This window comes from Pteropus vampyrus, unplaced genomic scaffold (genome assembly GCF_000151845.1).
Source record: "Pteropus vampyrus isolate Shadow unplaced genomic scaffold, Pvam_2.0 Scaffold126, whole genome shotgun sequence".
In the NCBI taxonomy this organism is placed as follows: domain Eukaryota; kingdom Metazoa; phylum Chordata; class Mammalia; order Chiroptera; family Pteropodidae; genus Pteropus; species Pteropus vampyrus.
In genome coordinates this window covers 4,223,181-4,241,109 of record NW_011888907.1, presented here as the reverse complement: position 1 = coordinate 4,241,109, position 17,929 = coordinate 4,223,181, and the positions used below count along the sequence as shown (strand labels likewise).

The 17,929-nt window shown below is 53.2% G+C and overlaps 2 protein-coding genes across 10 annotated transcripts; one reads left to right on the top strand and one right to left on the bottom strand.

Moving 5' to 3' along the window:
- Nucleotides 1-1,357: 1,357 nt before the first annotated feature.
- Nucleotides 1,358-10,792, bottom strand: USHBP1 (USH1 protein network component harmonin binding protein 1). The gene is made up of 15 exons (XM_011366853.2): nucleotides 10,068-10,792; nucleotides 9,777-9,826; nucleotides 9,627-9,682; nucleotides 8,940-9,041; nucleotides 8,697-8,845; nucleotides 8,044-8,482; nucleotides 6,276-6,401; nucleotides 5,973-6,109; nucleotides 5,663-5,803; nucleotides 5,215-5,385; nucleotides 4,387-4,636; nucleotides 3,600-3,821; nucleotides 2,738-2,841; nucleotides 2,397-2,519; nucleotides 1,358-2,145 (listed from the first exon to the last, which is right to left on the bottom strand). The coding sequence occupies exons 4-15, from the start codon at nucleotides 8,991-8,993 to the stop codon at nucleotides 1,956-1,958; spliced, it is 2,106 nt and encodes a 701-aa protein (XP_011365155.1). The 5' UTR covers nucleotides 8,994-9,041; nucleotides 9,627-9,682; nucleotides 9,777-9,826; nucleotides 10,068-10,792; the 3' UTR covers nucleotides 1,358-1,955.
- Nucleotides 10,793-11,128: 336 nt separating this feature from the next.
- Nucleotides 11,129-17,908, top strand: BABAM1 (BRISC and BRCA1 A complex member 1). 9 transcript variants are annotated; one of them, XM_011366847.2, is made up of 10 exons: nucleotides 11,157-11,308; nucleotides 11,584-11,657; nucleotides 12,311-12,626; nucleotides 13,300-13,358; nucleotides 14,061-14,181; nucleotides 14,264-14,342; nucleotides 15,133-15,157; nucleotides 16,348-16,477; nucleotides 16,639-16,751; nucleotides 17,355-17,896. In XM_011366847.2, exons 3-10 carry the CDS (start codon nucleotides 12,324-12,326, stop codon nucleotides 17,617-17,619), a joined length of 1,095 nt encoding a protein of 364 aa, XP_011365149.1. In that variant the 5' UTR covers nucleotides 11,157-11,308; nucleotides 11,584-11,657; nucleotides 12,311-12,323; the 3' UTR covers nucleotides 17,620-17,896. The 9 variants fall into 9 exon arrangements, with proteins under 9 accessions (XP_023390270.1, XP_011365147.1, XP_011365154.1 ...); XM_023534502.1 differs by lacking the exon at nucleotides 11,584-11,657 and having other exon boundaries at nucleotides 11,129-11,308; nucleotides 17,416-17,908; XM_011366845.2 differs by lacking the exon at nucleotides 11,584-11,657 and having other exon boundaries at nucleotides 11,129-11,308.
- The last annotated feature ends 21 nt before the right edge of the window (nucleotides 17,909-17,929 follow it).

Genomic DNA, 17,929 nt, shown 5'->3' with positions numbered 1-17,929 from the left:
CTGGGGGAGTGGAGCCTGGGTGGTTATAGAGAACCCTTTGGTTCTGGGGCTGCCTGGGAATGTGGAGGGCGCTGGCTGGTTATTTGGGGTGAGGACAAGGGCCTAGGTCCCTGCCTGGATCGTCCAGGATCTTTGGTGGGAGAAGGGGTCCGCTTCAGAAAGGGAAACTTAGCAGGGAAAAGTCTCACAGAAGGGAGTCAGAGGGGGGATTTAGGGAGGGGAGGGTTTGAGGGACACATATCTGGGGCAAGGAGGCCCAAAAATGACAGGCTGAGAACCGGCTTGGAAACTGGGGAAAGAAGGCGCCGCCGGAGTTGGTCCTACTCTGCGGATGCCCCGCCCCCTCACGGTAGCTACACCGCCCCTGCATGCCCTGGGGCTGGTCTGCTGGGGTAAGGCTGGAGTCTAGGACCGGCTCCGCCCCCCTGACCCCTGCCCGCGGCCCCGCGGTGACATTTGACCTTGCGGCGGCCGCGGACCAGGGACAAAGAGGCCTGGACCCATCTGCTGCAGGGGCACCCGTGGGAATGGCCAGACCCTGCTCTGGTGGCCTGGGAACAAATCCCTGCCCCCTCCTTAAGCACGAACTCCTTCCCCACCCTCTAACAGGTGACTTCGTCTCCTTTTGCTTCCTCCCTGCACCGACAACCTGGTGGGACTGGGGGCTAAGATCACTCTTGGGAGAGGGAAGGGGGACAAGAGGGGCTAAGGTCGGCTCCTCTACTCCCCTGCCTCACAGACGACCTTGCCCGCCTCAATTTCCTGGCTTTTATCCAAGCCGACCTTGGTCCACAGAGAGTGCGCGGGGTCCGAAGGTCACCAGCCCCAACTCTCGCCTGAGGCATCTGTGGGTCAGGAGGACCGGATTGCGTCCAGGCCGCTGACTGGCACTGATCTCAGGTTCGTCTTGCCCTTCCAGGCAAGAAGTAACCGCCCCGCACACACCTGCACAGGTTCGGCCTGAGAAACGCCTCCACCACCAGGCTGGGAACAAAACCCTTGCTAATCCCCAGCTTGGGTTTCAGCTACCGCGCAGGAGAGCACAGCTGGCCCCTAATCCGGGCCGACTGGGTCGTGCCCAGCCCCCCTTTCACGACCCCGCCAGACCCGATTGGGAGGGCGGGGAAGTGTGACCTATGCAAATGACATGCTAATCAGATGCCTGTCATTAACCTGACACTAGCGCTTCCCACAGCTTCCAAGGTCTAACGGTGAAAGCCAGAATTTAGCCTCACCAGGGGCCGTCTAGGCCCTCGAGGGACCGAATGTGTGTGGTGCCCACCTTGAGCACGCACTCTGAGTTCCTCTGCGCCTGCAGTATAGACCCCTGACTTTCCGCGTGCAGGTTTTTAAGCCTTTTACCTTAGCTCCACATTTCTTTGCATGCAAGTTCCAAAGCTGCCTCTGATTCCTCCTCCCTACACATGCACCTGGAGCATGCGCCCTTCTAGCTAACGTTCCACACTCCGAACTGTGGGGGCCTCAGTCTTCTGGGTTGTAGGCATCATCCTCTTGGGAGCATCTTCCAGGACAAACCCAACTTCTCCCTAAGAAGAGTAGGCAGGGGAAGGTGTGCCCTGCCCCCCGTGGATCCCTGTCTGGGCTTCTGGAAACAAGTAAGAGTTGGAATTTCAGCTCTGGGTGTGTAACCTCACTGACCTCTGAATCGCCCCAGCCAGGCCCGGAGACCCTATCCCTACGGCCCAGGCTGCCTCTGGCAAGACCCTACCGACCCCATTCATATGCCACATGGTGCCAAGCCAAAAAGACACCGAATCTTTCTCAAATGCCCAGCCAACCCCTCATCCAGCCCAAGATGCACAGGTATATCAGCCTCCATCACGTCAAACGCGCTTCACCATGCAAAGTCACGCCTCATGACATCACTCCAGGACAGTTTATGACACGGCCAGCCACCACTGTCTGGCACATCCAGACATGGCCAGGTACAGGGCCTACAGAAAGGTCTCCCCTGGCTGGGGAGGTGGACGGGGCTGACTGGGCCTCTCCAGGTTTCTTGCAGTGGTTTCTAGCACAGCCAGCTCTTCTGCCTGTCGTGCCTCCATTAGTGCCACCTGCTGTTCCAGCTTCCTCCGTTGCCCTTCCTGCTTCTGGCGGGCTCCTTGGAAGGCCAGTACCAGGGCACTAGATGGGGTATGGAGGTTGGGGGTTGAGCCAGGAAATAGGCTCCCCACACTAAGACAGGGACTACGCACTTCCAGACTGGGACTTCCTGAAGTCCCAGCATCACTCAGGAGGGGCTGACACACAGGCACCAGGGGAGGTGTGGGATGGACCAAATTTGCAGCCCACCTTATAGGAGAGAAGCTGAGGCCCAGACAGAGCCAGGGAATCTTCTGAGGTCACCAGGGGAAGTACAGGGAAGGGGGACCCACCTGTGAGCCTTACATAAATCACTGTTCAGCTCAGCACTCTGAGCACGTCTGGCTCGCTCCTTCTGAGCCACCTGTTCCAGCTCCTCCCGCAGAGACTGCAGCTGCTCCCGCAGGCCCAGGGTCCTGATACAGGAGTGGGGAGAGAAGGGCTCACAGCCATAGCCAGTCCTATCATCCCTCTACCCACCCACCTGCCCATGGAGTTTCCATGGTAGGAACACACCTGTACACAGGTGCACACCCAGCCTGGCACTGCTGCACACAGCACCCCCACGGACTCTTGCATATATGCCACCATCACCCTCCTTCCCTAGCCAAATATCCCCCAACCAGGAACACACCGAGTGAGTGATGCCAACAGTTCCTGAGCTAGCTCCTCTCGATCCTGCACTTTGCCCACCTGACCTCCATCGATGCCCCTGATGCCACCAGGGATAGCAGGGCCCTAAGAGAAGCAGAAGGAAGGGACATGACATTGGCCTCGGCTGAGTATGTGCTCAGCCCACGCTGGATGTTGAAGATGCTCAGACTGTGGCAGCCATAGTCCTTTCTCTCACAGAGTCTCCAGTCTGGTGAGATACCCCAATAAGAGCAAAATTAGTCCCTAACAAGGGAAATAAATAACAGGGGATCTCATCTGAAGTCAGTCCAGGAGGGCTTCCTGGAGGAGGCGATATCTGAGCTCAGACCTCTAGGAGTTCAAGGACTTAACTGAACAAAGAGGGATGTGACTGGTGTTTCTGGCAGTGGCGCAGCAGGTACAAAGGCTTGGAAGTGGAAGAGATGATTCAAAGGAGCATTCTAGAAGCCACTGAAGGCTTTAAGCAGAGGGTAGACATGATTAGACGGCAAGGGGCAAAAAGGAAAGACTCAGAGGGAACTAGAACCAAAATTTAGGAAGAGAGGAAGCATGGACTGGGGCTATTAGAGTGGAGACGGGGTGGTATGAACAGGCCTGGGTGGTGGGATAAAAGAGGTACAGGTTTGAGTGAAGATACTAAATCACTTAAGGCTTAGTGGGCTCAATGCCCTCAAAGAAAGAAACTCCAAAGTACAAAGTGTGAACTTTAACCTGCAGCTTACCATTCAACTAATTTACTTGTGCAGAAGTGGAAACTGAGGCTCAGAGGGGGCTGTGCTTGGCCGGAGCCACCTAGCCAGTAGTATGCTTCTATCCCTACCAGGTCGAGTCAGAGTGCTCACCTGGGACCATGCCTCCTCGTCTCCGCTACTCCTGCCTCCACTGCTGTCACCACCACTGCTGTTGGCCCCACCAGTTTGGAGCTGAGCCCACTCCCACCGCAGCTGCTCCAGCAGGAGCATGTGGGCGGGGCCCTGGGCTCGGAGGGCAGCCTCCCGCAGCTCCAGACCCCGCTTCTCCCGCCGCACCAGCTGTAGCCTCAACATCAGGTCTTCCTGGGTCTCCTGAGAAACCAAGAGAGGGTAGAGAATTTGTGACTCTAGGGTCAACTGCTGGGGAAACTGTTCCTGGGTCCTGGGTCCTGGGCCTCAAGAGGCACCAGTGAGGGCTGGTCAAGCAAGAACTTAAACCCTCACCATGATCTTGTGTGGTAGGAAATATAATTCTCTCATAAAAACTACAGCTGTAGATATGACAGTTCAGAGAGGACAAGTATCTTAGACAAGTTCGAGTAGCAGCTCAGTGGAAGGGGCTGAAGTTTCTCCAACTCCAGAACCTTAGGTCTTTCGTACAAACTTGAAATTGTGTCCCCTGCCTCATTTCTTTTCCATGCGAAGCGCATTTTGCAAAGCCAGATTCAAAGCCTTATGAGAAACTGAATTCCAAAGGACAAACTCCTATTCATCTCTCAAAACCCCAACCCCAATTCTCCTCCCTCCAGGAAAACTGACTCCAGCCTAGCAGAACTCTCCTTTGCTGTTTAGTTCCCCAATCACATCCCTCTTAACCTCAGCAAAGGATTTTGTCCCACCAGGAAAGACTGACACAATAACCACTGCCCATTTGTACCCGTGCAGCCTCCAGGTCCTGCTGGATCTGCATCTTCTCCAGCTGGGGCAGGGCTAGGCCAGGCTGCGTCCCCAGAATAGCCTGCACCATGGCTTCTGCACGGGGCGCAGTGGGCATGGGTGACAAGGTGGGACCAGGATCTGGGGGAATCTTCACCATAGCACGGCACTCTCGGAGACGCTGGACACAGCCTCGGAGCTGGGTAGACACCTCCTGTGGTGTGGGCCTATCCACACTGCTGCCCTCAGGGCTACAGAAAACAGAAGAGGGGCCTGTGTCGACATTGACAGGCATAGTTGTGCTAACTTCATGCCAACCCTGGTGGACTCCATCATCTTCCATATTACTGACCATGGTGGATCCTACACCATCTGTTGTGGGCGCTGTAATACCAATATGGTGGGCACCATCATCCATCAAGACAACACGGTGAACACCATCACACCAATGGGTACCGTCATTCATGTAAACATGGTGGACATCATCACACCAATCTAATGGTCGCAGCTGCTCATGCCAGCATGGTGGATGTCATCACACCAAGCCAATGGACATCATCGCTCAGCTTGCCAGACCTCTTTGGCAGCATCATGCCAACATCTTTAAGCACTGTCATGTCAGTTCTAATCAGTGACACCATCATCCATCTTCATGACAACCCTGGTGGGTCCTATACCAACCCCAATGGCTGTTAACCACCACGACAAATTTGTTGAATAGCAGCCAGCCAACTCCAGTCGGGTCTCCATGGACCAGCTCTAGGAGCCCCATTTCCCAATCAGGACCCCATTCACTGGCCTGCCCAGTGCCCAGGATTCCTAGGAGTACCTTAGCTGAGGATCCCACCGTGTCCCTCCATCCATGGCAGCCTCCTCTTGGGCCAGCAGCCTCTGAGCCTCCTTCTCAGCTGCCTCCAGGTCACTCTTGGGGACGTCTTCTGCTCCTGAGTCCGCCTCCCGGAGAGTGAGCAGGACCCCATATGCCTCCTCACAGTGCTCACTGTGGGACACTGGTTCTAAGTGCTCCAGGACACTCAGCCCCATCTTTCAGGCGATATTTCCACTTGCTCCTGGATCTCTCCCTTCTCTCCCATCCCCAGGGGGGAATGCAAACCCCTTCAGCACCCTCGGACTAAAATTGCCTTAAATTAATTTCTGTAGTGGGGGAAAGTAATTACCTGCGGAGGCCCTGCCTCTCTTTGTGGATCAGGGACATCCTCTGAGCTCACCCATTCCCTTCCCAGCCAGTGATACCATGGCGGGGGTGGGGCAAAGACCTGTACTGCAAGGCCAGACGTAGTGCCGTGGCCTCAGCCTCCCGCTGGCCCAGCTGCATGCTGAGGCCCTCACACCGACCCTTGTATCCCTGGAGCACAGCTGACAGCAGACGGTTGAAGCATTTGAGCTTCTCGATGCTCCTGCCTCCGGAGGTGGGGAAGAGGGAAAGTGAGAGGCCTTGTAGGGTAGTCAGAACCCAATTGATTTCCACCTCCCCTCCCCTACCCCAACTCCAGCTCCAGACTCAGGTTTATATCTCAGCTGAGGAGGTGCTGGTGCCCTTACGAGCTCAGCATTTGTGGCTCTTACCCCTGGAGCTTCTCCAACTGGACTTCCGCGATGTGCATCTCGGGCGTAAGAGGCTGGGTAGAGAGAGATCCAAGGATCTGGCCACTAGAATCACTCCGGAGGCGCTGGAGCAGGGGGTGAGACAGGGAGAAGGAGCCCTGCGGCAAGAGGGCACTTGAATCACCCAGATTGTCAAGAGCTCAGCACCATGGGTTTAGGCTTTTCCAATCGCAGAAGATGATGGATCACATGACCTGGATTTGAGTCTCACTACCCCAAACCCTAAGGATCTCAAGATGGTGGTTTTGAGCTTCCCACACTCACCTGAGTGGCCCAGGGCTCCCCATCAGCCCCGGAGCTGCTGGATCCACTGCCTGAGCCACCTGCTTGGCTCTGGGAGGAAGGTGGGAAGGGGTCCAGCCTCAGCAGGGAATCCTGCAGCTCCTGGACCTGGGGGAAGGATGAGGAATGTCAGGCCTGGGGGCTCCAAATAACCACCAGCCCTCCCTAAGGCCCGTTCCTGGGGCAGTGGCAAGAGCCCTAGCTGTAAAGCAGGAGCCCCAGGTACTCACTGCACCAAATCCCTCACTATATGACCTTGGGCAACTCACTCAACCACTCAGGACTTCTCTTTCTTTAGACATACAGATGGCCAACAGGTACATGAAATGTGCTGAACATCACTAATCATCAGGGAAATTCATATCAAAACCACAAAGAGATTTCACCTTATACCTATTTAGATGTCTGTTATAAAAAAGACACGAAATGACAAGTGTTAGTGAGGATGTGGAGAAAAGGAAAACTTCATATGCTGTTGGGATTGTAAATGGGTATAAATACTATGGAAAACAGTATTCTCAAAAAATTACCAATAGAACTACCATGGGATCCAGCAATCCCATTTCTGGGCATTTAGCCAAAGGGAACGAAAACACTGATTTGAAAAGATACATGCACCGCTATGTTCGTTGCAGCATTATTCACAATAGCCAAGACATGGAAGCAATCCATGTGTCTGCTGATAGATAAATAGATAATGAAGATGTGGTATATATACAATGGAATATTACTCAGCCTTAAAAAGGAATGAAACCCTGCCATTTGCGACAACATGAATGAACCTTGAGGGCCTTATGCTAGTGAGATAAGTCAGAGAAAGATAATTACTGTATTATCTCACTTACGTGTGGAATCTAAAAACAAAACAAAACACTGAACTCATAAGTATAAAGAATAGATTGGAGGTGGGGAGCGGGGACCAAATTAAAACAAACAAACTAACTAACTCTTCTTTCCCAGCCTGGAAATGGGCCCCATCCCATAGGGAAATGGGCCGCTTGTTCTGGGCTTCCACAGCCCCAGTCTTGTCACCTGGAGATGAGGGCCTGCTCCCCTTGACCTCCATCGGCCACATGGCTTTAGATTTCATCCACATGCTGAGGATGCCTCTATGTCCATACCCACGTCTGACAGCTCCCCCGTTCAACATCGCCCAGAATCTGCCCGCTTCTTGCCACCTCCGCAACTTCCACCATCTGGCCTCTGAACCAGTGCTTCCTCCTGAATCTCCAGGATCCCACTGCTGCTGCCCACACGCTGTTCCTCCCAGGACAGCCAGCGGGTGCCTGTGAACGCCTATGTTTGGTAGTCATCCCTCCCTACTCAGAACCCTCAGAGGCTCCCATCTCAATCAGAGCAAAATCTCAAATCTTTCCTACAGCCCTGCAGGAACTGCCCTGTCACTTCTCTGCCTTCGTCTCCTCCCACTCACCCCGCACTGGCTTCCTCACTGTTCCTCAAATATACCAATCACACTCAGGGCCTTTGCATATGCTATTCCCTCTGTTTGGAATGTTCTTCCCCCAGATCTTTGCATGGTTCCTCCCACACCTCCTGCAAGTGTCACTTCCTCTGTGGGCCTCCCTGATCACCTTAACTAAGATTGTACGGGACCTGTGTCTGTTGGGGCTCAGCAGTCAATGTTGCATTTAAAAAATTTTTTAAATGAACAAGTGATTGAACATAGCCTATGCCAGGCTGCCTCCTCCCTCAGATAGGGAGCCTTGGGAGGCAGGGCTGCCCGACTCACCTCTCTCTGCAGCATCTCCTTCTCCGTCTGGATGGCCTCCAAGGAGGCCTGCATGTGGATTAGTTCATCTTCACGGCTTCCCAGGGCCAAACGCAGCCAGGCATTTCTCTCGGCCATGCGGGACGCCTCCCTCTGGTAGCCCCCTGCCCCTTCCTGCTCCAGGCAGGGCCTTCGTCTCCCCTTGCTTCTGTCCTCTGCCTCCATTGGCCCAGAACAGCTTGGGGGCTGGTGGCGCCAGGCAGCAGCTGCTGCCTCCAGTGAGCTCAGAGCATGCTGGAGAGTCTGAAAAACGTCAGGGGCCCCAGATCCAGAGGAGACGGTCTCCCTGTCCCATGGGGCTGTCTCCGGGGCCTGATGAGCTTCTTCTGCAGGTTCATGGGGCTCCTTGGGTGCTGGGGCCAGTCCCCTGCTAGAGTCCTCATCAGCCTCTTTTTCGGTTCTGTGAAGAGGTGAGAGATGGAAGATTCTGAAAATGGGAACATCTGGGGTGGCTGGCATACAGCGGCTGTGTGTCAAGGCTGGGGCCTTGAAAGTCAGCTTGAGGAGGGTGATGGGGAGTCATGGTGTATGTGTGAGCAGGAGTGGAAGGGGCACAGGCAGTGTTATGGGTGGGAAAGAGCTGGAGTTGGAGGCACAGACCAAGAGGGTCTTACCTGCTCTCCAGGCTCTGCCCACTCTCCTCCACCCCAGGGCCCAGCAGTTCTGTCTTGCAGCTTTCCTGAGATGGCAAAGGGCCCAGTGCAGGGCTTCCGTTGGCTGCCTCAGCCTCCTCTAAACTTTCTGCCACAGGGTCCAGCTCCCCCTGCAAATGGTCACCATGACTGAGCTCTGAGCCAGGAAGGGCTTGGCCCAAGGGTCCCACTGAGCTGGCTGTGGCAGGGGTGGAGGACACTTACAGGTGGAATGTGCCTCCCTCGCCGGCTTCGGGGCCGTGTGGCCCGGGCACTCATTGCTGTCCAGAAATCAGTGTCCTCTGAATCTTCCTCCTTCGTTCCCTACTAAAACCACAGCCTGATCTCAGCTCTTGCCTTTGCTGTCCTGGGCAAATGACAGTTTCAATTTCCTCTTCTGCGAAATGGGCATTGATTTCTCCCCTTCAGAAGGGATCTTGAGTCGTCAATGTTGATTTGGCATATTTAAATGACCTTAGAAGCTTACTACTTCCCAACGTTGCCCTGACCTCCCCCTTCTCCTTTGCCTCCTTTATCTTTCGCTTCCTTGGAGCTCCCTTCCCTCCCCTCTCCTTGGCCTAGGACAAGAGTCCTCTCTCCTCCTCAGGGCCCTCCTGAACCACAAGCCCCAACCCTGGGGTTGGGTCCCCTCAGCCCTCTCTGCTTCTCTATTCCTCTAGGAGCACCTTAGTCAGAGGCCCGAGTCCCTGGACACTCTTGGGGTCACTCTGGCCACTGTCTGCTCAGGCCTGGGCTGGCCAAGATTGGCCTGGGAGGGACCAGGAAACAGGAAGCCCCCTCCCCTGGTCACATGACTTGTTATTGTGCAGTTTCCTCCTCAAGGACAGTGCCTTCCTCCAGTCCCAGCAGGGGACACGTGTCCAGCTTCCAGAGATATCCATCCCAACTCACCTCAGCCTCCAAGGCCATGGCTCTTCCACCTCTGAGCCTCAGTTTCCTTATCTGACCTACAGTGTCATGGGAGTTTTAACAAGCAATTTGCACATGGCTAGGCACCATCAGGGATCTGAATTGTAATATGCACTCCTTGTTCCCTATTACCTCTCTGAAAGTCCCGTTTCTGTTTCCTCTGCCAGCTGTTGTTGAGGAATCTGCAAAATACTGGATTCCTCAGAGCCTAGATGATCCTTACGTCCTGCCCATTTTTCCTGCATCTACCTCTAATAGGTTTCCTTTTCTACATCCATAGTCACAGTCCAAGCCCCTCTTGTCCCACCCGGATGCCAGCCCAGCTCCCTCTCTGGGATCCCCAGTCCCCGACCCCATCCACTCCTTTTCCCATCCAGGCTCCAGAAACAGAGATCTGATTATTTGCCTCCCTTGCTCACACACCCCCGTGGTTCTCCACTGCTCTTGGGAAACATTTCAAGCTCTTCAACCTGGCATTCAAGGCCCTTGAAAATTATGCTTCCTGCTTGCACCCACGTATACTCCATGCTGTAGCTGTGATGGCCTCCTCCATGAATGGCTGAAGGTTCTCAATTCTCACACCCTAGGTCTTTACCATGCTACAAGCTCTGCCTGAAACACCCTGTCCTTCCTTCTGCACTTGGATTAACTGTGCAGAGACAAGTAGCCTGAATCTTCCAGATCCCACTAACAGATCCTAGGAGGCTAAATCTTCTTTCTTATGGAGGGAGAGAAATTGTACTTCTCTGACTTCGGGGTACACAGGGCCATTGAAATCCTCACTCTTAGCCATGCTCTAGCTAAATTAACCTGTGAGAGGTCCCACCACTACAAGGGTCTTCCAAGCCTCCAGAACTATGCCCAGATTCCTTCTGCCTGGAATTCCTTTCCTCCTGTTTTTCTAGCAAATTCTCCATCCTTCAAGGCTCGGCCTACATAGCCCCTCCTAGCTGTCATTAAATCAGAACCTGGCTGATGTGGACAGGCTTATCTGATTCTTAAAAATAAAAAAACTGAGGCTCAGAGTAGTTTTAAATAGTTATAGAGCTAAGGGGAGAAGTGTGCATGAAAAAGGAAGGGTAGTTAGAAATAGTTCTGGCTTAGTATTTTTGATTTTTGTAAATATATGTAAAATAAGGAAAATTAAGTAATTGGGAGGGGCCTTGGGGCCTGGCCTACGCCCACCTCAATCCGAAAAATCCCGCCCCTCACTGAGGTCTCGGTCAGTGCCACCCACAAAATCAGCCCCGCCTCTTCTTCTAAATCCCGCCCAATTCTGTCCCACTCAGTTTATCACATTGCAGACTAAGCTTTCTGTATCCCTCTGAGCTTAGTCCATCGAAACCTCTGCCTCGTCCCAGCCTATCACCGTACAAGCGCTGACCAGCGTAGTCTGAGTCTGCCCAAACGAAAACTCCGCCTCATCTTGCTTTAGCCAATCACCTTCCAGATCCATCCCACTCAGCCTCCCGCCCCTAGCACAGTCCCAGCCTCTCAGCTTCCAAGACTCTCCAGCTTCATCCAATTCATAGCTCTGCTCGCTCTGCGGCCCGCTGAACTACATTTCCCAGGAGGTGTCGCGGCCGCGCCGCACCACGACCGGCTGCGAAGATGGCGGCTTCCTAGTGAGTCGGCCGCCGAGTAGGATCGCGACTCAGGCCACGGTGAGCAGAAGTTGAGGGGTGGAAGCGTGCAGAGCTCGTCTCTAGAGGCCCAGCTCCCGGAGCCCCAGAGATACAGCTCCTTGCCTACCTTGAAGCTTCCTTCTCCAGCTCTGGTTTCTCCTACATCTAGCCTCCATCCCTCTTACTGCAGCTAAGGCTTTGTTTTCATTAGAGGTTGTGGGGGCTGCAAGACTCTCAGAGACCATCCCGGGCAGCCCGCAGCCCATTACCCAGATAGACAAGCTGAGTCATTGGCGTCCTCTCTTTCCTTAAAGATACCTGTAATACACAGATCCGCGCCCCTCCCTTGTGCAGACACCCCCAAGGCCCACGGGGGAGAATCTCAGAGGTATACTATTCTTTTATTCACCGAAACAGTGTCGGGTAACAGAAAACCCAACTCAATCTGGTTTAATCAAGAAAGAGAAGTTAGTGGCTTATAAGACTGGTTCCAGGTGTAGCTGAATCTAGGTGCTCAGAAGTCTGCTGTTTTTGGGTGAGCATCACTGAGGCGAGCTCTCTTTACCCTCTTGAAGGCTAAAGAGGCTCCTGGAATCTCTTGATTTGTATCTTCTCTGCAACTCTTAACAAGCCCCTCTCCCCTAATAATAGCACTATTGGAAGTCCCAGAGCTGCTCCTCACTGGCCTATATTCAGTCATGTCCCCATCTCTGAGTCATTCACAGTGGGCAGTTGTGCTCACTGGCCAAGGAGGAGGGGCCGGGGTTAGCCCTACAGAAAAAAATAAAAGAGACTATTATCTTATGTCAGAGTGAATGCCAGGCCGATAGTGTAAAGGCACCTATTCTACAGATGAGAAAATAGACCCTGAGAGGAGGGACTTATAGTCAGTGAGCTGCTGGTACCTGCCTGGTAACCAAGTATTTTTAAAACTGACCTGCCTGGTAACCAAGTATTTTTAAAACTGGCCTGCCTGGTACCAAGTATTTTTAAAACCCCTAAGAGAAGGATTCTGGCTTCCCTTATCCCTGCTTCATCCAGCCACTCAGGAGCCATGGAAGTGACAGAGCCCAGCAGCCCCACTGAGGAGGAAGAAGAGGAGGAAGAGGAGGAGGAGGAAGAAGAACAGTCAGTGGAGCCAAGGCCCCGCACACGCTCCAACCCTGAGGGGGCTGAGGACCGGGCGCTGGGGGCCCAGGCCAGTGTGGGCAGCCGCAGCGAGGGCGAGGGCGAGGCGGCCAGTGCTGACAGTGGGACTCCAAACCCTCCGGGAGTCGGCCCTAAGGCCTGGCAGGTGCCTCCACTAGCCCCTGAGGTCCAGGTGCGGACACCAAGGGTCAACTGTCCAGAGAAGGTGGTAAGTGGAAATTCAGCCATCAGCTCTGAGGCTTTAGAGGATTTTGGATTAACATTCTTGCCTTTTGGGATGTTCTGTAAACAGTTCTTTTATATGAGTTTCCTGGAACTGCCACAATAAAGTACTACAAATGGTTCTAGAAACCTTAAGTCTGAAATCTACATTCCCTCCAAAGGCTCAGGGGGAGGATACTTCCAGCCTTTTCTAGCTTCAGGTGGCTGCAGGCATCTTTGACTTGTGGCTGCATCACTCCAATCTCTGCCTCCATTTTCACATGATCTTCTCCTCTGTGTCTCCTTTTCTGTCTCATAAGGAAACATGTCATGAGATCAGATGATTTTATCTCAAGATCTTTACTTTAATTATATTATTAAAGACTAATTCTAAATAAAGTTATATCCTGAGGTTCTAGGCAGGCGTATCTTCTGGAGGCCACAGTTCAACCCACTCTACCCCTGTTTCCTTGAGTCTGTGTCAGACTCCTAGTCCAGTGCTCTTTCTTTTGAGCCACCGCATTCCAAACTGGATGGCTTGGCTTGGAGTTGGGGGTCATCTTATTGCCTTTTCAGACAGGGCTGCTTGAAGCGAGCCAAGAGCGTGGAGGCGGTGTTAACATCCAGCCTCCAGGTGCTGCTGGTCACGATGCCTTCACCACCCTCCAACTTTATTGCAGATCATCTGTCTGGACCTGTCAGAGGAAATGTCACTGCCAAAGTTGGAGTCGTTCAATGGGTGAGAGGGACATTTTGGGGCTTGAATGTGTAGCCATGGTTGGGAGGGGCCTGGCCCCCAAAACGCAGGGCTCTCTCTCTGAGACACCGCTGTGGTCTGGCCTGGGGCCTGTCAGTATCAGAGTGTAGCAGCAATACCTGGTAATGATACAGCATCTGCCCACGGGGTTCTATTCTAAGTGTGTGAGAGCTGTCATGCAACGCCCATGACACACTAGTGACTTGGAAACTCAGTAAAGCAAAGGGACTTGCCCAAGGCCTCACAACAAATGGACAGAGTCAGGATTCAGACGCAGGCCTAGCTGACTCCGAAGTCCTTGCCCTGAGCAGCTGGGTCTCTGTGGGATGGAGTGGCAGGGCCTGACACAGACCAGAAGCACAGAGATGGTAAAGACAAGCCCATTTTCCCCCTTGCTGGCACCCCTAACCACCCATGGCTGAGCAAAGATCGTCAGAGACCTCACAAGGGTCAGATGTGAAACCCAGGCTGGCCAGAGGGACCCATTTGGAGAGGGCAAAAGATGGAGAGGGTCAGCTAGGCCAGGTTTGCTGTTGGGCTCCACCACCCCTCTGCTGTGTGTCCTGGGCCTCGGCCTCATTGTGGGGCTGCGGAGGGTTCCCCAGGATGAATGGGTGAGGGGCTGTCTCCTGGGGTCAGGGGGTCTCTCCTTAACCACTGCCCTCACTCTCTGTCCCTCCTCAGCTCTAAAACCAATGCCCTCAATGTCTCCCAGAAGATGATTGAGATGTTCGTACGAACAAAACACAAGATCGACAAAAGCCATGAGTTTGCACTGGTGGTAGTGAACGATGATACTGCCTGGGTGAGGCTGGGGCAGGGCTGGGGCTCCCTGGGGTCCCCTGGGGGCAAGGGAGCACTTTGCTGAGGCTTATGCTTCCCCACAGCTATCTGGCCTGACTTCCGACCCCCGTGAGCTCTGCAGCTGTCTCTATGACCTGGAAACAGCCTCCTGCTCCACCTTCAGTATCCTTCCAGGCAGGGGTGTGCTGTGGGAGTCAGGGAGGAGGGCCTGGCTAGTCCTGTTATCCTCAGAATCTAGGTAGTCTGAACTGTGGAGGAGGCCAGCTCGGACTGGCTCAGGTCCAGATTTCAGCTATGCCACAACAAGCTTGGGCCAGTCACCTTTCTGACCGTCAGTTTCTTCATCTGTAAAATGGGAGGCAGTGAACCTCCTACCCCATGGTATCCCTGCAGAGGTAAAGTCCTAACAGAAGCAGACCAGCTGATTTAGACTTCTGTATATCAAAACAGCACCCACAGGGGGAGCACTCCATGCAGGGCCTGTTAAACAGATGCTATTCAATAAATGGCAGTATGTGACTGAAAAGTCACCACTGCGGCACACTTTATGCTGATTTTAACATGAAAGGCTCATGTGCAGCCCAAAACTTAAATAGAATATGATCCCTGTGAATTAGAAAACTGGTGAGTGTTGGGAGGAGGAGGACAGGGACACCCATGGCTCTTTGCTTGTCAGGAGAGTGGCCCCGGCCCTGAGAGAAATGGGGGATTTCAATCACCAAGGATCCTGAGGACATCTGATGCCAGCCCACTGGTTTGTGATCTGTCCTGGGGGAAAGTAGGCCCAGAGAGGGCAGGCGACAAGGCTAGGGTCACACAGCGCATTTCCCACACAGTGGACATAGCACCAGCCTCAGAGGTGCCCAGGGTCTCTTGGCATCAGGATGAGGGAAGCCACCGACCCCTGCCACCTGTGCTCTGCCATCAGCCTTCTCCTTAGCATTACTGCCAGATCTGGAAGGTCTCTTCAGCCTCATGTAAGTTCTCCCTTCCCCACGTCTCCTCTCCATGTTAGTCCCATGATGACCCTATGAGGCTCCACTCAATTGTGTTAACCCTGGGGAATGGGGGCAGCAGACTTTTTCTATAAAAGGCCAGACAGTAAATATTTTCAGCTTTGCAGACCATGTATTCTCTGTCATGATGACTAGACTTTGCTGTTGTACTCCCAGAGCAGCCCCAGACCATACTGAAACAAATGGGTATGGCTGTGTGCCAATAAAACTTTATTGACAGACATTGAAATTTGAATTTCATATTATCTCTACATGTCACGAAATATTCTTTTGGTTTTTTTTCCCCTCTGATCATTTAAAAATATCAAATCCATTCTTAGCTCATGGACCCTACAGTTCTAACCCATGTTTCTGTTGCCTTTACCATCATGATTAACTTGGTACAAACATCTCAGCAAATTTTGCAAGAGAACCCGTGGGGTAAATTCATAATGGAGGATATACTGGATCAGGGAATAGGGAGAATTTTTTAATTTTGCTAGACATTGCCAAAGCACTTCTCCAGAAATTAGCTCGTTTACTTCCCCTGGCACCAGGATTGACCATGCTGCTGAAAGCTGTGCCTGTGTGATTGTGGGAAGAGGCCACATGTTCTGCTGTGCTTTTCTTTGAGCCTTTTCTCCTTCATTTTTAAGCCATTTGATATTCTCTCAGTGATTTGTATATTTGTCTGTCCTGTTTACCTATTTTTCTGTGGGGAAGTCGGCTTTTCTCCTGTTTGTGATCAACTTTGCCTTTTACATAGGAAGGACCTTAGCCCTTTTCTTAGTGCTGTCGGCCCAACATGAGATCTAGCTGTGGCCGAGTGGAGAAATATGTGCTAACTTAGCATATAAGATTGAATCCCTGCCTAGGTGTCTCCTGGCCTGGTGGGACAAGGCCAACTCCAGGCAGTGATGGGGGATGCTCAGGATGGCCAGAGCATCCAGCTTTGGGGTTAGCAAAGCCTCCTGGATGGAGCAGGAGAGGTCAAGCAGATGGGTAAGGCTGGGGAGGCGCTCTGAGTAGAGGGAACAACACGTGGGAAAACTCAGAGGCAGCAGTGAACTTGGGAGGGGTTAGAATGGGGCCTTATGTGCCCAGCAAGGGTGATGACAGTGGGAGACCCCTAGAGTATGTTCCGACCTGTCCTCTTTCTCCCCACTGTGCAGCCAGCAGAAGACGGAGCTGCCAGTCACAGAGAACGTGCAGACGATCCCGCCTCCATACGTAGTCCGCACCATCCTTGTCTACAGCCGCCCGCCCTGCCAGCCCCAGTTTTCCCTTACTGAGCCCATGAAGGTGACTGAGGCCTGGGAGAGGGTGGTGAGACACTAGGAGGGACTTCCTGAGCACAGGAGCTAGGGCACCTACAGGCAGATTCCCAGAGTCCGAGGCAGAAGCTGGGGAATTGTGGTTATGAGGGCACAGGGTAACCAAAGGCTAGTATTCTTCCCTTGCAGAAAATGTTCCAGTGCCCATATTTCTTCTTTGATGTCGTTTACATCCACAATGGTGCTGACGAGAAGGAGGAGGAGATGAGCTGGAAGGTGAGGCTATGGGGGGTGTGGGGCAGGTGAGTATAGATAGGGTATCTCAGAACCTGCCTACCTGGGGTCTGGTGGACACCACCTCCTGGATCCTGGTCATTCAGTCATTCAGCAAGCATTTCCACATATCCGCTGGGGGGTTCATGGAGGCTGTTGGGATAGTGGGCCTGGGAGTACGTAGGGACCTGCCCACTTCATTCCCAACATCTGCTCCTCTCTCTTCCTGCCTTTGCCCTAGCTGTACCCTCTGCTTGGAGCACCCTTCCTTCCCTGCCTTCCCAGGCTCTGCTGGTCATTCATGTCCCAGCACTGAACCAGCTGTAGAACCTCAAGTGGGCCACTTACCTCTCTGAGCCTCAGCTGTGAACAGGGAGAGTTGAGACCAGCTCCTACTCCTACCTTAGTATTCAAGCCAAAGATCCCTACCTTGGGGAGCCTTCCCTGCTCCTCAAGGAAGATTGCATGGGGCCTGGAGGGTAACTTGCATCCAGCTATCTCCAGACTGGAAGCTCTAACAGTGGATGGGTGCAGGGAATGTTTGCTGAATGAAGGATTGTTTTCTGCCTGGCAAAATTCCTTCATCCTTCAGAACCCACCCCTAATGCCCCCTCCTCTGGGAAATCCTCCAGGGGCGAGGAGGGCCTATCAGGAGAACGCCTGCCTGAAGAACCCCTTCCTGGCCTCCTACAGGACATGTTCGCCTTCATGGGCAGCCTGGATACCAAGGGCACCAGCTACAAGTATGAGGTGGCGCTGGCTGGACCAGCCCTCGAGTTGCACAACTGTATGGCCAAGCTGCTGGCTCACCCACTGCAGCGACCCTGCCAGAGCCATGCCTCCTACAGCCTGCTGGAGGAGGAGGATGAAGCCACCGAAGTTGAGGCCACTGTTTGAACCATCCCTGAGTGTCCAACCTTCTTATACAATGAAACCCATGGCCTAGAGTGCTGGTTCTCAAACTGGGGCCCATCGGACCCCTGGGGGTTCTTCAAGGAGCCACCCAGGGTACTTGGGAGCCGTGGAAGGAAACCCAAGATTCTAGGAAACATCCCAGGGACTGGGCACTCATTCCCCATATTTCCCAGCACACATCCCACTCTTTATCAGTTGTAATTTTTGTTCTTCATTGTGCGATTTTTGTCATCAGAATAAAAATCTGAGAAATCCCTAAGTGAGAGCCACACCAATCACCTTGTGTTAATTG